At 40.8% G+C, this 21,223-nt stretch overlaps 1 protein-coding gene across 1 annotated transcript in view; it reads right to left on the bottom strand.

The window, feature by feature from the left end:
- wnt3 (wingless-type MMTV integration site family, member 3) overlaps positions 1 to 19,324 on the bottom strand; it is a 36,396-nt gene extending 17,072 nt beyond the window's left edge. The window contains exon 1 of the mRNA XM_033610933.2: positions 18,433 to 19,324. Coding sequence (XP_033466824.1) covers positions 18,433 to 18,512 — 80 coding nt within the window. The 5' untranslated portion in view covers positions 18,513 to 19,324. The remainder of the gene's footprint in view (positions 1 to 18,432) is intronic.
- Between the last annotated feature and the right edge of the window lie 1,899 nt (positions 19,325 to 21,223).

Below are 21,223 nucleotides of genomic sequence, written 5' to 3'. Positions count from 1 at the left end.
CATAATCAGCCATAAGCCACTTGTGTTGTTGGCATGGGCCGTCTGATTGACACTCGTACACAACAAACAACTCTAATGTTCCAGCGTAAAAGCCTGTCTGATTACTGCTTTTTATTCCTCAACGATAGCACACTTACATAAACTATTCGAAGCTCTCAAACACTGCCATGCATGAGGAAAAATAAGTCTCTTTCATATCCAACTTAATAATTCAAGCTTAAAATGCTGCTTTGCCCAATTTGATGTTCCCATGCAGTTATTTGATAGCACTCATCAATCTCATTCATGTTCTTGTCTCAAGTTTACCCAAGCGAAGGCAGCCACATTAGCTCATCTGCCAGTCCCAATCCCACCAACATCACTGAGTTCAAGTGTTGCTGACTTCACTCCGTCTGGTGACTGAGTGACTAAGGGCCTTAATTACACTGTCTGCTAGCTTGGTTACTGCCCATTAATCTCTCAGTCATGGGATGGACCAGAGTGGGTGATGCCCTGTACAGAGCTTGGCTCTGAACCCAGCTGTCATATGCTCCCCAACAACATCAGACTCAAAGGAAAGTCTCTCCTGCCCAAGTGAGATATCTCTGTATGTAGGCTGCTCTGCCAACTTGTGCTACATTTCAGGTTCTGTTCAGGACAACTAAACCGTTTGCCCACCAATCTGACATACTGGCTTAGTCAGTGAATTCGGGATTTCTGATGGAATCAATTAGCTAACTGCATGGGACTTTGTGGTGGACATAGCATGTTTAGACTACAGGCTGTGGATCTGCCAGCAGATTTGTCTTTGTTTGCAAAGGATGTGCCTCACTTGATCCGTGTGGACAAATGAGATGAAAGGGATATCTTTTTGGCTAGGTGCTAATGAGAGTCTTAACCCTGAGGGGTTATGAGGCGTATCGTGCAAACAGACACACACAGACACATGCATGCAGACCACATGTGAGCCACGCTGATCCTGCCTGCTTTGCCTCACTTCTCGGAAGCCACGAGCAACGTGTCTCAACCGAGTGAGGGAGCAGCAGACGCAGAGACCTCCACAGAGGCAGAATGCCGGGGGAATCTGCTGCAGGGGACGAGACGAGCAGCAGAGCAGCAGCGAACGGCAGGGCTTGGCAGGTGCATGCCCAGGCACGTCCATATGGGGCCTCTACTGGCCTGGGGGGTTTACGGCTTGGTTGGGGGTTTTCTCAGTATCTAAACTGGGCTGATGTGAAAGTATGACGGACCGCTGGAAACCACAGAAATGAAGCAGAGGAAACAAAGGGATTCCACCACACACCTCGCTAAAGAGTGGAAATTCACGCAATCAGGACTATAACACTGTCAACAAAAACTTTTGGCTACACCACTCCCAATGCAATAAAACCACCGCTACAGTCTCTGCAGCTGGGTTAGAAACGTGACGATGCTGAGGTTACTTTACTGCATCTCTGTTTTTATTTTGTCTCTGAGCAGGAATCCTGTAACGTCAGAAATATGTTGCAGCTGCTGTTGTGGGAGGTCTGCATTACAGGGGTCAGTGTGTAGCACATTTCTGTGCGCAGATGAGCTTTCTTTGTGTGACAGTCTCTTATATCCACAGGCAGAGAAAGTACCAGGTGACCCTCTGAACCTGCTGAGCAGAGAACATGACATCTGACCTCACCGCCTTCAGCCTGATGGCCCACAGAAACAGTGTGAAGTTCATGACCAGGGCCCGTGTACAAGTATCTCAGAACAGGGGTGCTGATCTCTGGCTTGTTTGCCTCATTAGTCATTGTGATCAGGTACCTGCTCATGTGTATATGTAATTGAACACAACTTCAATAAATCTTGTGAGACTTGTTGCTTATCTTGAAGTGAGGAGAAGGACACAAGTCAAACTGATGTAGGCCCTTTATGCTGTCCTGGCCCCAACCTTGGTGTAATGCATTCTGGGAACTGTAAAAGTAACTGAAATTGTGTACAAAAACATAACTAAGGCTTGAAACTTCAACACATTAGCACACAGAAATACAGATGGTCCTACAACGAAAGGTTATATCATTTTTAACAGGTTTTATATTGCTTTATAGAACAATAGTTAGATGTATCTTGGCCTCAGAATGGGCCTTTTGTCTCATTTTAACATTTGAGACCTTTGATTGTATTAAAGCCAAGCATTTACTCTGAATTCATGTGGACTTGGAATTATCAGGAAAATGATGTCCCCACTGAGAAAATTCACATGAACGGCACCTCAAATCAGAACAACAACTTGGAAAATTTGGTAGACGACTTACCAAGTTGATGTCACATTATGGAGAAACATGGTAGGCAAAAGTTAATGTTGGGTTGATGTTAAGAAACTTTTTATTAATTCACATATTGCATAATAATTTTTGCTCGCATGTAATTTGTGATATGATATTAGGTTGTAACTGTTAGTTGTTGTCCGGGTAGAGTGACCTAGATTAGTTAGAGAAGGTATTTATTGGCATTAACCCTGACACCAAAAGTAAAGTTCCATCTAAGTGGTTTTTAGGAAATGTAGGCTACAAGTCAAAATTCCTTTGTAATATAAAGCTTCAAACTGTTTCACCATACTTGGATGGTTGCTATGATGTTAAACGCTCCAAGCAATAAAATACAACACATGTTCTCTGTAGCGTCCATGTTGTTTCCACATTACAACTACAAAGCTCATAGACACACCAAGGAGGTATGTCAAATATTTTTTAAATGCTGGGGCGGGTCTTGGCTTTTTTATTTTTGGCTTAGGGGAGGGGCATACAAATTTAAATGGTTGTATTTTGTATTTATTTTACCGCAGATTTTTAGAAAACATGCCTTCAAACCTTTTGGAGGCATTGGGTAGCATGTTTTCTCCAACTTCACCAAAAGTATGATCAGCCATTTATCACAGCCAGAAACTGTAAAAACAGAAATTATCATTGAATTTTCAAATTTCCAATGGTTCTTGGGCACATCATCTGCAACAAATGCTTCCATCAGGAAAAAACAACTAAATCTGAGCTTAAAATATTGATATTTCATCAAAATCACTTTATTCTACGTATCAAAATTGGCCAAAAATAAACTGTTTGCACAAACCAGCGTGAGTAGGGAGGGGAGGGAAGTATTAGACAATAGGTTAATTTTTTCTTCTGGAGTTTAAATAAATTGGTAAAATATATGGACACATATATTGATAAGATTTAAATAGTTAATAATTAATTTATTGTGGAGGGAAGGACATGGATTTTCTGCCACTCAGGGAGGCTCAAGGAAAAATATTTCCATCCCCTTCCCCTCTTAAGTAAAGAACAATCCCTAAATCATTAAGTTCAGTTGTCTACTTTTGCGTTGTTATTTCCTATGACTGTCGATTTTCACATAAAATAAATTATCTTTTTTTTCTTGTGTTGTGCGGTTGTACACAAAACAAGCCAGGAGATATATAAGTATGTCACTTCCGGTAGCCATCTTGGGTCAGAATTGGTTCGTCATCTTCTACATCATGAAGCAAACTTTTTTTTCTAACTGGATGACGTTAGAAGAATCCATGAGGAGTGTGGAGATGCCTTGACAACTATGGTAAGTGTTCTCAAACGAACGGCTGATTATTTATTTTTTATTTTTGTACGCATTTAGCCTTGAGAAACACAGTAACAGAGCTAGCTAAACGTTAGCACTGTGCTTCCGGTGTAGCTAACGCTAACGGTTAACGGCAGTTAGGTATGTAACGGTTAACGTCTCGAGTGTAAAATATAATTTACGCGGTCAGGGACGTGGCAGCTTGATAAATGATGCCAACTGTACCTTTTAATTGTTCTGCCTTTTTCATGTTGTTAGAGAAAAGCTGCTGTAGTTTATTAAATATAAAAAATATTTGTAATGGTAGCAGTCTTTAACTCCCTCGCGCACTCGCTCGCGCACCCAGCTCATTGACTACAGTATGGGCTGGCTGTGTGCGTAACAGTGGTGGAAATACTGGAGTTTATACTCATGAACTGTACCTAAATACAAATTTGAAGTACTTATATTTCACTTGAGTATTTATATTTTATGCTACTTTATATTCCACCACTTTTAGGAAGCAAATATTGTACTTTTTACTACACTAACGTTAGATTTCTCTGACAGTTCTTGTTCTGCAGATTTTAATTGTTCATTCAACATGTCATTCAGCTAATAAATTCTGTAATGCTATTATAGATTAAGCTGCCCAGCAGTAGACCAGGTCATTAAAATTATCCCCACATTTACCAGTCACAACAGTAAAGTGATAAATATAAAGGCATAACTAAGTATAATTTAGTATCATAAAATGTGTAGGGCTGTACCCAGATATTCAGATATTTGAATATTCGTTTCTATGGGTAAGTATGCGTTATGAAAATTTGGTATTCGATATATATATTTTTTTAATTACTTTTTTTTTTTTTTTAACTATTTTTTTTGGTGCTAAATGTAGTCTTTTTGTTGTTGGTAAATGTAGGTTATCAATAACAATCAAAACTTGCATTGTTAAAAATGTGAAAATATAGTATAGCCAACGGAGCTTGTGCGCATCCGTCTGTGGATCATTGCCAAGTTTAACCACTTTATCACTATTCGCTCTAACTTGTAGCTGTTTTTTCGTTATCTTTTGACTTTAATATGAATTATGGATTGTTTCTGTCAATGTTTGTTTCCCCCGTTGTTTACAATAAATTATTGTTTAAAGTTTCGACAAGTTTCTTTTGGAGTGCGTGACACAAGTGTGTTTTGAAAACGGCCGCGGACTGTCACCTGCTCAACGCATCAGTACCGTCGGATGCCATGACAGTAATAGCCAATAATGTCAAAATATCATTTACAGACCGATTTAACAGACGATCACTGCTGCCCGACCCGCAGGTCCATTTGCGGGTCCCGCGGGTTACGGATCGACCCGTGCAGCTCAGTCTATAAGGCTGTACACACAACAGTAAGGCTATAGACATTATATTCTATTCAAGCCAGCAGAACCAGCAGCGCATCGGCTCTACAGTGCACGGCACTGCTGATTAACCATTTTATTGCAGCACAGAGTGTCTGCCAGCAACCAATTACTTGCAGAGGCTTCCTACAACTTGTTTCAACGGTTCCGATTTAATCAGAAGACAAATTAAACAGGATGACTAGCCAATGTGAAAATCAAAAGAAATCATAGAATAATGTACTGAAGGAGACATGTCCCCCTCGATAAATACAGGAAAGTAGCAAAGGACTTTTACTTTGACAAACTGCTAGAACACATCTCAGAGATGCAACAATGCCTCAGGTAAAATAGGTGGTAGCAGTATGCAACCTAGGGTTGCAGCAGTATACCAGTTTCAAGGTATACTGTAATATAAAAGTTGACAGTTATCCTTACTGTATACATTTGCTTATCTACTATATTAAAAAAAAAAAAAGTGGACATTGAATTGCCCCTTTATTTTAGTTATTTCCTAAGGGGAGACTTTTTACACATACTTCCATTAACAAAATGTTTTGTTTTCATTCCTTTAAGGGTCATTCTGACTGATAATAATATAAAGCCTGTAACTGTGATGCTGTGACACTGCAATATTTTCTGAGACCTTTATTGTACCGTGAATATCAAATACCGTTGCATCCCTATTGCAACCTCAATAGGGATGCAGCTATGCACAGTTGAAGCAGGAAGTACTAAGACATTTCCACCATAAATTGGTGCAGAAAAGGCACAAATCGATGCATACAAATGCATTCACCTGCGGGAAACGAAGTGTTGACACTTAAAATTTATTGGGGGAAGAACCCCAGATCCCCTGCTTAATATGTGTCCTCCCCAAATGTTAAAAAAACCCATGTCCGTCTGCAGTGGGCATTTCTGCATAATGAGTACTTCTGGTTCTTCTGTTACTTACTTTTGATATGTTTAAGTATATCTTGATGCTGATACCAAGTACATTTGCTTGAGTACGAGTTTGATGCAGGACTTTAACTTGTAACAGAGTTTGTTTTCTTGTAGTAGTGCCAAGGAAAAAAATCTGATTACTTCGTCCACCACTGCTGTGCACTAATGTCACATTGATTTTCTGAAGAGATGGGTTCTTATATTGTACAATTGGTGATGGCTGTTTATAATAGATGAAGATGTATGCAGCACTTTAATGTCTAGCTGGCTGAGGTGAAGCTAATGATAGGCCAGTGTACTGTGAGGTAGGTTATTTGATAGAAATGCTTATTTAATAAGATTATCACATGCTTTGTGTGGAAATCCAAATTTGCAAAGTAAATATCTGTTGAATAAATGTTGTGGAACAAAAAGTACACTATTTTTCTTCTATAAAGTAGTGGAGTAGAAGACTAAAGTAAATTGGAAATACAAAGAACAAATATCTCAAAACTGGACTTAATTACAGTGAACTTTGTTTCCACCGCTGCTTTCAGCTGGAGTTATCTGCCATGAGCATCAGGAAGGCACAAACTGAAATATGTTTTACCTTCAAGTTGTTTTGACTGAAATTTTTAGTGGTTTATAGTGCAGAACAATTTGGAGCATTGAAGTGGCAACCAAAGCATGAGGGTGAAGCAGAGAGGAAAAGCGAGGGATTAGAGAACCTGTCACAATCCATCCCTCCATGCATTATTCCTTAGGCACTCTTCAAAGACTCATGGAAACCTGCGTGCATGTATGAAGGCAGAGTGAACTACATGGTTGTGTTGCTACTTGTAAGTTCCTACTTCCAACATGGTTATCACTGAGATGAAGGCAAGAGGTCGGATGCCTTATTCGCGCTGCTCATTCTGTGCAAACGTTGTGAAAGTGTTTATTGTGTACCGGGCTTGCACTCTTGTTGCAGGACATGCTGAAAACTGCTGACACATTACTTTATAATTTTCCATTCAGTTTCATCAAAAGTTAGAACACTCTCCAGGCTATTGCTTTGAGGTGAAGAGGACACTTGGAACTGATGACGTATTCAGCTACACCTTGTTTCTGCAGAATTAGGGTTCAGCCGTGATGCTGTAATGAATCAACTTGTAGAAGAACTCCTGCACACTGCCAAACATGCTAAGATATTGATTTTAATGCTGCGACATTTCATTTGCAGCATTAAAATCAGTATTTTTGCAAGTTAGACAGTGTGCAGGAGTTCTTCTACAAGTTGTGTTCTGCTCATTCCTCCCCTACGCACCTGTTTGGAAAGAGATGTGCGGAGTTTTCCTTTGTTGCTGTAATGACTCAGTCATCAGATCTTTATCTTCTGTCTTTTATTTTAGGATTCAGTCTTTAGTAACAAATTTGATACTGGCTTCAGTTTTGAAAAATATTCAAATGTATTTGCCTTAATGATAGGTGCGCGTTGTTCTTAGCTGTGTCTGAACAAGTTAACTTATTTCATTAAAGAGAAATTAATAATGTTAGCTTATGTTGGGTTTGTGCCTGAAGCGTTAAGTCCTGAGTGTGTTCTGTCACTTCCTAAGCGAGAGCCATGCTCGTAAAAAGGCCTCTGCAGTACCAGACTGCGAGAATATTGTTTGCATTAAACTCTAATCTACCTCTAATTTACCTCTATATGTTGACGCCGCAGTTCAACTTGTCAGATTTGCCTGGAGGACATCGTGTTGCTAAATGAGGCCCTGGCAGAGCAGTCAGAGACGTGCATTGAGAACACTGCCATCAGAATTTCATGTGTGAATCCCACAACAGAGTCCGCAGAGAGATAAAGACACTCAAAAGAGAGTAAGTGGGCCAAGGAAAGTTGCCGGCTTTGCCCGAGGATGGGACTTTTCCTTGTGGAGGCTGGAATGCAAAGCTGCTGTCTGTGTTTTGTTGTCTTCTCTTTTTCTTTGGCACACTTTTGATTTGTAGTCCAACAGCTCCTGGCTGATCAGATAAAAAACGACAGGACCCCTGAAAAATGTTCCAACCTGTTCTTTCTTTCTACCTCCTTTGCCTCCCCTCCTTTCCCCTCTCTGCAGACTGTTGCAGAGAGTTTGGAGTTGGGACAAGGAGCCCCTGCAGTCACAAGTATGGAGACGTGAAGAGGGAAACTGAACAGGGTGTAAACTTGTGAACCTGCCTGTCAGAAAGCGAATGAGAGCGGCAGTAACTCTGCTCACAAGTGCACTGGAGAGTACAAGGCACTGACGAATGCACGTCAAGCTGGAAGCTCAGTGTCCTCGTCTGTCTGTAGGTGGACACAACAGAGTCTGAGCTGTTGTCTTGAAAGGACAGAGCTTGTTTGAATGAGTGTCTTGAGGGACTGCGTGAATGAACCCACAACTCAAACAGTGCATTGTTCACTGCCGCTGCTCATTAGGGGCAGCTTGTTGTTGGCACCGCTGCGTGAATTGTCAGCCGTAATGCATCCTATGCAAATCATAACTCGTAGTGGATTGTCTGGAATCTTCCATTGTATGCCTGGAATTTCTTTGTGGCAATTTCAAACACCGCATTGTGTGTTTAAAAGTAGTTAAAAATAATTATTGCTGTTGACTTTCGCATGCTAAGGTGATTTGGAAAAAACTCTGCAAAAGCTGTGGTGTGATGCTACATTGTTGGGGATGAACCCAGTTAACAGAGCTGCCAGTCTGCTGATATTTCACAGTGTCAGATCTTAATGAAACCAACTGTCTGGCATGTTTTTGCCTCTCCCTTTTACCTTTGTATCTCTCAGAAGGGCTGGGTGACGTACATTGAAACAGTGGTGCAGGCTGAAATGTGCAAAAATTTGCAAAGCAGGAAAGGAACATCTGTGCAGATTTGCAGTCTTGTTCATGTATTCTTTTATCTGATTATTCCTAGTGATGCACAAAACTATTGGTACATCATCGGTATAGGCAGATAAAGGCTTTGACATTTGCCTGAAATGAACATTTCTGCTGATATGTCAGGCAGATAAGACGAAGCTTTCATTATGCAACTTTAATTGGTCGTAATAGGTCAAATTTGCCCTGGTAGTGGCTTTTGTCAGAGTTATGTCAGGGGGAGCATCATCCAAGCTTAATAAAGTGGGATTCATTGTATAGTTTTGTTTGAAAATGTGACGTAAAAATAAATATGACATGTATTACTAACCTAGGTTGAAGTCATTTTCTTATTTTGTCCATTTTGAAAACCATCGTATTTTATGTCTGCATCTGCCAGTGGACTGTCATGATAAGAGTAGGCGTTAGGGTTGCAAATTGTTAGGGCTTTTTTTGATAGTTAACATTAATTACCACATCACACAATACCAAATGCGTTTTTTTCCCTCAATCAAAGCTCAAAGCAACATATTGCATGTTTTATGACAGCATTGCATCGCCTATAAAACATTTAAAGATGTACAGGCTTAAACATGATAAACACATTGAATATAACACAATAATTTATCACTTTGCCTGCTTCATTTTCGAATGTAGCCGCCGCATTCTTCACCTAGACCCCAAGATAGCCGTGTTGTCATAAAATAGCTATATTGCGCCCGTTGTTTGCTAATGCTAGTCATTGACAAATGCTTTCAAAATACACCAATATGTAGATAGCTGGAATGTAATAGGAGAATACACGTTGTTTATATTTCAAAATCAGATCTTTATTTGATCGATTAATCTTAACATGTTTGATCAAATTCATTCATTCATTTAATAGTTATCATCCCGAGTAAACATGATATGTTAATTCCACCACGGGAGAGACTGGATGTTGACAGAGAGATGTTCTGATACCACTTCCAATACTTGAACTTGTGTATCTGCTGATACCAAGTACCGATCCAATACCAGTTCATAAAATATATATATATATATATATATATATATATATATATATATATATATATGTATTTATTAACAGTATGTACTACTAACCCTGTATGGATGTGAAATGATAACGGTTATTGTCGTATGGCATGGCTCAGGTTAAACTCTAAACTGGTGGGACTTTCCAGGGTATAGTGCCAAATTGCTGATGGTTTCCTAATAGCTTATGCTAACACTATTTACCAAAAAACAAATCTTTACTGCGCTTAAACAGTAGTTGTCATTGGCTGCACAGTGCAAGTATTTGTGTGGGCTACTGTTTTAGAGCAGCTAAGAAGAATTGATTTCAGGGAAAACTGCTGTTTTATCTAGGTGTGAAACTACTTAAGTTTATTAATAAATTATGTGGTACTGAAAGGCATAGACGTGTGTACTCGCTGATAATCGGTCCAGCTTTTTAGGCAGTATTGCAAGCATTTCCAAAACTGATGTCAGTATCTAAACAACACCAAAAAAGCATATGTGCATGTATCAGTTTTGGCAGTTGGGTATCAGCAAAATCCAATATTGTGCATAATCAGTACAGATTTAGACAAATAGATTGCCAGTTGTAGACTATTTGATTTAGGGAAAGTTCTTGTACTGCTGCCTGTGTTGAGACAACATTGAATTAAGTCTGAAAGTACCAGTGCTGAAACTCAGTAATAGCATTGTTTTGACAAAAGTTACCCAGCAGTAGATGAAGATTTGTAGGGCTGTATCTGACTCAGATGATGACAGTCGAATCAGATTAGGATGTTCAATGAGAATATTTGACTATTCATTCCTTTTTTTTTTCCATATAGAGTTTGAGAGTTTGAATGTGGTTCAGTGGAATGTTAAGTGTGACGATGACATTCACGTAGCATAGTTAACAAGATAACGTGCAGCAACATTTTATGGCAACACTAGATATCAAACAAAAGCCTAGATATCAAACAAAAGCCAGAAATTGTAAATTCACCACTTCTAAGCAGAGAGCAGAAGATAACAATGTCTCGCAGGGCAAAGCCTTTATTCTTCTGGGCAGTTGCCTTGTGTCCGCAGTTGGATGCCCTAAAGACATGGCACCTTATTTGAAATTACTTCTAGCATTTCTTAACAACATGTAAACTTAATTCCTTGTAACTCAGAGACAGTGATTGATAGTCCTCTCTTCCTCTCTGCTCTGCATCCATTAGTCGTCTGGTTGACCTGGTCAGTGACCTGAGGGCTTTGACTGAAAACAGGCTGTACAGGTGTGAGCAACACATCTGTCACTGACCCCGTGTGTCAAAGGAATGGCTTTCTGCTAATAATTGACCCTCTGTAACAAACTATACAGGTGAGATCAGCCAGGTAATGAAGACTTAAAATATTGTGTGTGGGTGAGTGAGTGTGTGTGTTCGCCTCCACACGTGTCCCCTAATGATCTCTTTGCCTCTGGCCGTTGCTGTTTTCCCTTTGAGGAACTGTCCTGGCCTGTGTTTTAGTGCAGCTAATAGCTGTGCACTGGGGGACTTTGTCATTTCCTACAAGAGCACATTGCATGCCCTTTGTGAAGATTAGAACTTGCCTTTGCTGCTTTGAAACACCACTCTCCTTTGAACCTCTTGTCTGGCTTGGTTTGACTGGATAATGTCATCCCACATGCTTGTTCAGCGATGACAGTCTTGTAAGTTTGTTTTGTGAAGTTACGTGTCGGTTCAGTATATGAAGGTGACTCTCACTGACAGTACAAGTACAAGTAAAGAAGGGTGCATTTTTCGTCATTCAGGGTTTTCCTGGGTTCTTAAAATGTTTAAAATCCAATAAGCTGAATTTTAGGTCTTAAAATTCCATTGAATCACAAAGTTATCGTACCTTTTATTAAGGGCCTGTCCCATTTCTACCCCTTAAATCTTCCTCTTGGTATTGAGTGCCCTCGTTTGCGAGATAGCCCTTGATGAGGGAAGTGAGAAATACTAGGGTAGAGACCTTTCCCTAAGAAATGGGACACCACTTCATGCAAATTGGCGTTGCCGATGTGCAGGCATACGTCACACGTAGTAGCAACACAATGAAAATGCTGGCTCCAGTGCTTGTGTTGTGGCGTGTGCTATGTTTATTCTTCTCTGTCTGATGAATCAACAGTGAAGAAATGCTGAAAACAGGAGGCGCCTACGACGTCTTCTAGTTCTGATCAATTTTGTTTGGGTAAGTCGATTTGTTTAAATATTTTGACGCTGTGTTCAACCGAGTTGCTGATGAGTTTACTACTCCAACCATCTGTTGTTTGTATAGCCTACATTCCGATTGTACAGTTACAATTTTTTTTCCAAAACTTGCCAAAGTTGCTGACTCTCCAAGGTGTTCTGGGAAATTTCATCTTCCACTTTATTGAAAGTGTGGGTCGGGGCTCCCGTGGAATCTAGGGGGGGTTTTAAGTGTTGGAAACCACTTCCACTACCTCAATCCTGTTTTGGGACACCACTAGCCTAAACGTGAACGCACACAACCAAGTGCAAGTGGGTATTTCTAGGGGAGGTGTGGGTGTTGGGACAGGCTCTAAGTTGCATCAACTTCAGTCTTGCCTTTGTTTTTGGGAAATGTGCTGTGACAAAACAGAACAAAGCCAGCATGCAACCAGTAACCACTAATACAAACTGTGCAGCCTATCAGAATTTATCAGAGCACACCCAGGTAGTATGTTGTGATGTGGTATGTGGGATAACATGGCGTCTCCTCTCATCAAAAAATAGCTACCTCTAGAAGTAATATGCTAAAAGTGTTTCTGTTAATCTAATACAGTTTAGTGTAAGTTCAACGAGATCTGGCTCAAGAACAATGTATGTAGTGCTTCGTTGTAGCCTGTTGAAAGTAATTGATTGGAATTTGTCTCAATTATTGGGCCCAGGGTTTAAAGGCGCTGTATGTAAGAATGTGGCCAAAACGGTTACTGCACTCAAATTCAAAATACTGCCCCCCCCCCCCCACACACAGATTCGAGGTTGCTGGACAGCGGCACGATGGAGACTGATTTGTTCGTCCACAGGCGGCTGCCGTGGCAGGGCTGCGTCGCCGCGTCCTTGATCTTCGGTTTTCCAGCGGACCGTTCGAGCAAGTCCGGGATACAGCTGAGGAGAAGCCGGCTGCTCATGCTATGTACCGGGACACTGCTAATGCTGCTTGCCGTGCTGCTGTAGCTCAGTCGTAACTGTAACTGATGCTGAGACTCTACTGACTGCGTGACTGGTAGACGGCGGTGGGTGGCGCAACAGGCCAAAACACAAATTCAAAACATAAATATGATTTGCGGACTGCAAAAAATTTTTTTAGATGTAAATATTCTGGCTGTACTATTGTTGTCGGTGAGATCAGTATGTTATATGAACATTATTCCTTAGTCTCTGTGACATATTAGGATGAGTTTACGACTATTTGCTTTAGATTTCTTACATATAGCTCCTTTAATGATATGGGTTGCCAGATTGTGCGGGGCAAGTAAAATGGGGCTAGTAAATCAGGCAGCCCACTTGCCTAAGGGCCTGAAAATGCGCCCGATCCAGCGTCTTTTTTCTTGTGCGGCCGCTCTGAACGCGTCTAGTTGAAAATGTTGAACTTTCCAGAAAAGGCGCTGGTGATGTCACTGCTGCTCCTTTAGCTAGGCAACTGTCACAACAAAGGCCAAAGCTAGTTTGTAGGAGCAGATCAGCCGGCGGACTCTGGATGTTGCCGGTGAGTGTTGTGCTTAAATCATCACCTCATGCATCGTGAGCTTGTTAACTGTGTATGTCAACCCTCTGTTTATGTAGTGTTACGTTAGCTATCTAGCTAATGTTAATATCAAGATATTGTTGTCATAGAAACAAAACCCACTTGCAGTGCATCATTATAAAAAGCGCTGGAAGTGTTTTTTTTATAAAGCACTGGGATGAAGCACTCCCCAGCGCCCTGCCACCGCTTTGCTGCTGAAGGAAAATGCTAGGTGGACACATGCCCTAATCGGACAAGCGGTAAAAACAATTAAACGAATTGTTTTTTTCTGTATCTGATGATTAAAGTAGCCAGTGGGTGAGCCTCCTCGCTTCCTTCTCACCTCCTTTGAGAGTTGCACATGTGCAGTACTGATTGGGCACTCAAGAGAAAATGGTGGCCGGTAAAGATACGAGCTGAAGCACATTTCAGTTATCTTGGAAACAGGAGTTTAGTTCAGTGGTGTTGGAGGATGTTGGTAAAACTCCAACTATGTACTTCGTAGTTTGTCGCAAGTTTGAGAACAATTGAACAGTTTGTTTAGGGGCAAGTAAAAATTGACTTTGGGCAAATAGCCACTAGCAAATGCCTGCCATCACCCAGTATTGTTCTGTATTTGCATTGAGAGCATCGCCATAGGGTGAGTGATGCAAGTAATTCTGGGACTCTGATTTTCCATTATATCCTTATTACTTTTCTTGCCAATATGAACATGAAATAGATCTTAAATTACATTCATCGTGTCCTTAAAAAGGTCTTTACAAGTCTTAAAATAACTTGTTGAAACCTGCAGAAACCCTGCCATTGTGATGGACAACATTATTTAAGATCAGTGTATAAAAATATATTTAAATGCATCTGAATCACAAGATGTTTATTTAAGAATGTTTTGCAGGGGTGATACACCTGCATAGGGTCATTTTAAAACATATTACATAGTCATGCATGTTTTTTTGTTTTTTTTTAGGAATTTACTTCCTCCATTTTCCCTGAATATCCCTGTAGATGTCACTCTGTGGAGACATTTCTCTTTGGCTTTAGCCCAAAATTGCCTTTGACCCTGTCCCTATTGCGGTCCTCAGCCATTCATAATGGAACCCTGAAGTTTCTTATGAATGACATTCTTCTGGACTTTCCTGCTCTTTTCTCTACCTTCCACCACACTGCTGAGAATAATACCCGAACATCCTTGATCTTTTCACACAAGGCGGCAGACGCGAGGATTTTCCCGCAGTAAGAATCATTTAAGTGATCCCTTTGCCAATGGTAGGGGTTTTGGGGTTGAAGATTGGATTGAAGATTGGAGGTGGGGGGTGTCACAGTCAGATAATGACATTCCTGAGACCCAGAGATGGACTCTATATAAGCTGCTCAGGTTGAACTGGAAAGGTCTGTGTATGGGCCGGGCAGTTTGGGAAACCTAGATAGCTTTGCGTGAGATCTTTCGAGAGGTATGCTTCTGACATTATTGAGGCTACGTCCACAAGTAGTCCTTCAAACTGCAAACACGATTTTAGTCAGGAAGCGACATTCAGGCTTGTACATGCTTCAAATTTTAATTAAAGGATGTTAATTGAATCACTGAAAGCTTAAACAAGGTTCAGAGACTAATTGTAGAGTAGTATTTACGTGTTATACATTTTAAATTGTTATTCTGTGCCGTTAAATGGTATTTCTGTTATTTGATCTGATGATGCAGAGTTACTTCTGACGTCTACACTTGTAGCAGAGGCTGAATATTAAGCACTTGTGACTGCTCCATATTGCTTATGTTTCACTGCCAATTAGAGCTGCAACGATTAATCGATTAATTGTCTGCAATTAAATTAATCGCCAATTAATTAATAGTTTCCAGCTTTTTAAATGTGAATATTTGCTGTTTTTTTACTCCTCTATGACAGTAAACTGAATATATTTAGGGTTTGGGCAAAATAAGATATTTGAGGACATCATCTTTGGCATTTTTCACCATTTTCTGACATTTTATAGACCAAACAACTAATTGATTAATCCAGGAAATAGTTGACAGATTAATCGACAATGAAAACAGTCATTGCAGCCCTTCTGCTAATAATGTTTCATCTGAGTGGAAGTGAAACAAAGTCCTGTCAGGTGCACTAATTCCAAGAAAGACTGGTTGATCAGGACTGCATTGGTTGCTCTTAAAGCTGCTGCTGCTGCTGATTTTAGCACCAGCAAAGTTTATGCTGACCATTCTCATAAAACATTGTCAAGACAGATTTGTTGTTTGCAGCAAAAACACTTGTATAATTTCTTTATCCGTCTCTCTGTCTCAGTTTCCCTCTGTCCCTCCCCACACAACAATGCAATTTTAAGTAAGCATAAGCATTGAAAAATTTAAGGGGAAAGTGGAATCCACGTGAGATGGCCCTCCTTAAAAATGCACACAAAGAAATATCCAGTGTACAATGTCTCTGTTTTCTCATGCAGATGTAACAGGGGTGATGATAACAGAGGATTAAGAAAATAACAGTTATTGGATTTAAACATCTCGCAGCTCTGCGGTGTGAATATGACAGACTTAAACCGATAATCACCGCTGATGCTCGATGGATGGTATCGGACTAAATTCAGCTGAGGTAATTCCCTGCTGAAAGTGACTGTCATCATTCACTTTACAAACCGCCGCTATTTACGCAAAGTTACACAAACACACAGCTGGCTGACAGAGTGGCTTAAGCTGTTCTGAAAATAGCTGATGAGTTAAGCCACACAGGCTTCATACAATACTCGCCGTGACTCTTATTAACAACCTTGGCATTTGATAAGAGCACAGTGTTATGTCATAAGCTTCAGGTTCTTAGATATTGATATTCCTCGATGATTAAAGGTTAAAAGGTGAAACCAACACACAGCATTGAGTCCAAGAATAGATGTTTTTTTTTCCTTTTCAAACCACACAGAGAGGATGGCGTCAGATAATTGGACAGAGACACTGGGACCTGTAGATTATGAGCCGCAGTGCAGCTTTAAACTGTCATGAATACTCTTAAACTTTGATTTTTCGCATTTTGTACAAAGCTGCTGTTTCCCCAACATTCTTGCATTTCAAGAAGGCAATTTACTGCTCTGTCTCGCCTCTTCCAAACCCACCTCATTAGTTTGCTATGTCTTTCTACTACACCTCATCTTCGTCCACGCATATGTGCATATCACTGGAGTTATTTATGCTCTGTTTTTTCAACACCCCATCTTGTAAAAGCAGGGCTGCCAGGCATAAAGCAGTCAAAAGTGCTCTTCCCTCCAACCCGTCCCACCTTGGCTGGAGAATTTATGGCCAAGTCATCGCCCCTGAGACAGAAGCTGAGAGGAGAGAAGCTGTCTGGGCCCTTTGCTGAAACTCAGCACCCTCTTGTTTGACGCACCACCTCATTTTGTCTCCTTGTGGACATGTTCGACACCGCGGGGTGAAGCTACTGACAGCGCCGTTTGACACCCATTCCTCAGCACCTGCCCAGTCACCTGGAGCTACGGCTCTGCTTTTCATCTCCCCACCTTCCCAGTAACCCCTTCCCCAGCCTACACTTCAAAATTTGTTACCCAAATCAAAGGTGGAGCGCATTGTTGAGGTTCGAACATTATACCAGTGTCATGTAAGCTCCTTGAACAGAACAGCTGCAGGTAATTCACACAGAGAGAATCCCGGGCTCTTTGTCGCTGTTGTCTGATGGTTCTCGCTGAAGCCAGAAGTGGGTGTAAAGTCCTCTTTGCCATTAACACTTCAGCCCTGTGGCCTGTGTGCTTGGCAGCTGCCTGCTCTGTAAATGAAACCAGAAGATGCTCGTGGTTTGGACAGCACTATGGTGGGACCACATGCTAGTTGGGCTACTAAAAAGTGCAGTAGCTCTGACAAGTATTGTGTCGTGAGCCAAAAGAGCTTTGTCATACGCCTACGCAAATATCTCCAAAATAGAAGCTTTATGTTACAAAAGAAGACCAGGAGCTATGAGGTCAGCTGCATGTAGCTGAATTTGTAATGAGATAAACCTCTAAATTTCAGTTACTGGTGCCAACAGCGATCTTGGATAATTTAACAAAGACTAAAACCCTGCGGCACCTAAACATATTGTCTCCTGACAAATCCGTAGTGGAGGGGGTGAATTGTGCTACAATTGAAAAGCAAAATGATATGCTTAACTGTTTTTCAGAAAGAAAGAAATTAACTACAGCTGGTACCCCATGGCAAACCGCAAATTTGTAATATTTTAAAAATTGTGTACAGGTTTGTCAGTTGCAAGATTTTGTGTTCAATGCATGTCATACATCTACCCCCCCAAAAAACCCCCAATTCAGATTCAGTTCACGGCTTGTTTGGGGGCCGGCGGCCTGAATGTAGAACAGTGACGCACAATAGCAAACAAAACAAAATGATCCTATAAGTCATGATTGTTGCACTCCCTGAGGCACTCCTAAAATTATATGGTCACAGTTAAAGCCAGAAATTGATTATGGTTTAGAAAAAGAAGCCTTTGTTGAGTCTTCATGAGCAACATCAGTGTCATTGAGCGGTATCTAAAATTTATGTAATAATGAGTGATCTTACTGACTCACACTGTTGTGTGGAAATGCCTTGTAAGTCCTCACAGTGCTGCTGACAATTCATATCAACATGGCAACCACTCGCTTATGTATTTTCCCTTTAAATTCAAAAAAAGAAGTCCACATTTGTAACCATTCAGTGGTTCCCAAACTAAAAATTCAACCTCTTTGCATCACAACATACTCCAATATGATAAATGGACCTGAGTGTGGAGGGGAAAAGAACGGCGAGCCTTTTCCGTTACACTAGTATTTGAGGTTAAGATTCTTTGGACTGGGCCGGAGAACATTTTTCCACGCAGTCAACTGAAAGTGCACATTCTGCCCTCTCAGAAATGATCATTTGACCAAAAAGACTCTCTCTCTTTATGCGGCTATAGGGTCTGATGCTGAAACTGTGGATTTAGTACTCACCACCAGATGGGATAGCCTCCAAGCACCCGTGAGCTGGACAACCACACACACATCAAATATCCAATCAGATACAAATCCATGAGGTAAGCCTTGTAGTGTGTGAGAGGGTAAATGGATCAATACATAGAACTTCCAGCAGGCAATGAAGAAGAGTTTCCAGGAAGAGAAGCTTTGGGGCAGCTTGATTGTTGAATGAGGGGAAGATTAAAATGATATTGAAAAAAAAAATTCTTCCTCCTGTTTTCCCCCCTTCTTTGAGTCGGGCCAGGAAAGTGTGTCTGTCTCCTAGTAGTTAAGAGAATAAGTGTCTCTTACACACATGCACACACGCTCCTACCCGTCCTCTCCTTCCCTCCCTCTCTCTGAGGTTCTTCCCTAAGGTAGATATCTTTTTCTCTCTCTCTCGACTTTTTTCTCCCTCAGGATGCCTCATCCACAGGCCCAATATTAAAGGGGGGGAGAGGCGGGTGGAATGAGGTTTGGAGATGTCAGCTGGCAAGCCAATCACAGAAGATGGCCTTAGGTTACGAAAAAAAAAAAATTATTATTCGTTCCCATCTGTCAATCACACGCCACCCCCTGGTAATGTGGAAAAGAAAGGAAAGAGTGAAAAGAGGGAGGGAGGGAGGGAAATGAGAGAGGGAGGTATGGGGAGGGACACATGAAAAAAGGTAGTTACTCAACTTGTTTCATGTGTGATCATTAAAAAAAAAAAAGATTCCCCAAAGTGGCTGGAGGTAGGTGAAGGGATGTAGGCCAGCCTCGCCGGAGAAGACTCTGCGGTTCGGGGTTTACACCAGCTGACGTACATATTGACACATTGATTTTTAGGGGTTGTGCCCTGACTAATTGATCCGGATATACGTGCATACTGCGCACACACACTCACACGTCAACACATGCATAATCTCTGTCCCACTCACTGGGACATATACAGTGAATTTTCTAAATTGTTGTCCGCCCACCCCAACAGGGGAGGACATAAAAGGGAACACAATAAAGCCATAAACTGCGGTGGTGGCTGGGCCAGGCATGCAGGGGTTATATGCTTCAGCGGCCCAAAGGCGACACATTTTACATCAATACTATTGTCATTCTGATGGGCTGTGGGGCGAGCAGCCGTGGGACGGGGGGGAGGCGGAGGAGGAGGGAGAGGAGAGGGAGACAGATAGAGAGTGAAGGAGGAGGGTGGGACACTTGTGATGGACTTAGCCTGAAGTAACCACACATTTGATTCACACACACACACACACACACACACACACACACAAGGAAACTGATCAGGACGAATACAAACAAGATACCAGCAGAGATCAAACACAGTCAGTTGTCGTGATAACAATCTAGTTAGGAGTTTTTTGTCTCAATGGATTATCAGCCATGGAAAGAATGACCACCAAAGACGTGACCGCTGCAGAAACCAGTAATGAAGGGGTTCATCAGTATTAAGTTCATACTTCACAGAACATAACTTTTTATGAAAACTGAGGCTCTGAAGTTTTCTAACTTCAGGATTACTCGAATGTACCGACCAGTTTGCTGCTAGATTTTTGCCTCATGCGCCTTAGAAACCGATGACGTCTGTGGCAGCGTGTTATTATAGAAGTCTGTGTCATACTCCTTTTATAGGACAATTCACTGTTTGTGACGTGATTAATAAGCACATAAAATATTTTATTTTGACATTCTTCCTCTGTGAACAACACCAGTAGTCCTTTTGGGGCACAGTTTTAAAATCAAGGTGTCTGCAGGTCCTTGAAAAGTCTTAAAATGTCTTCAGTTTCTATAAATGTTAGGTCTTAAAAGTCTTCTTAAATTTGAATATGTGAGATCTTAATCGCCACGGACATTGATCTTTTCATTTATCCATCTTTTAATTTCATTTTGTTAAAATGAGTTCTGATATTTAAAATCTTTAAATCTACCTATGGACCTAACACTTAACTTTACACTTGCACCTACCTGTTGGCAAAATGTAGATTAACTGATCTCACTTTAACCCTTTCAACTCTGGAATTGAAATGGTCCACCAGTGTGTGCATTGGTATTTTTGCTTATTGTGATGCCATTTCTTAGAGCATCGTGAAATGTTTCATATACCTAAAATCTGTACAACCAAAGCTTTAAGGTTATGTAAGTCAATTAACCTTAATAATTGATAAAAGTGGTGAAATTGTGTCATTACAAAATACAAAAAAAACAAATGATTTTATAAAATAAACACACAAAACATATTGATAAAAAAGATTTCTAAATGTAGAAACATAAATAAAACAACTCTTAACACTCCATAATCCATGTGAACTATGTACACGATTTAGTTTTTGATATATGCTCATTTTTATGAGCATTGTACAAAGACGTTTTGATAGATGCATGCATTCCTCTGGTGCAGCTGCGCATTTTTGTGCAGCTTTGCCCTGCTAATGACATCATCACGGGCATACAAGTGATGGCACAGAAGACATAAGCCTTAGTTTTCTGCTGCAAAAAGAATGAATGCTTTAGCTGTTATGGTTTTTATTTTAGATCAGTTTAAACAGGATCATGCAGCGATGGACGATTGCAGCTGTCTGTGAAACATCTGTTTTTAAAGGGTTAATAACCATACACCTGCATAACGCCTACATCTGTGGGAGACCACACATATGTGACTTACCTTTATACTTACATGCAATGCTTGAATAAGATGACATCCAAAAACCTTCTTAAATTTGGTTAAGAATAATCCTGAAAAAGGTCTTAAAAAGCATTAAAGGTAAGTATCTGATACCTGCAGACAGCTTGTAAA

Source organism: Epinephelus lanceolatus, chromosome 21, assembly GCF_041903045.1.
Source record: "Epinephelus lanceolatus isolate andai-2023 chromosome 21, ASM4190304v1, whole genome shotgun sequence".
NCBI classification, from domain to species: domain Eukaryota; kingdom Metazoa; phylum Chordata; class Actinopteri; order Perciformes; family Serranidae; genus Epinephelus; species Epinephelus lanceolatus.
The sequence above is the reverse complement of the archived record's forward strand: the minus strand, read 5'-3'. Positions and strand labels throughout refer to the sequence as shown.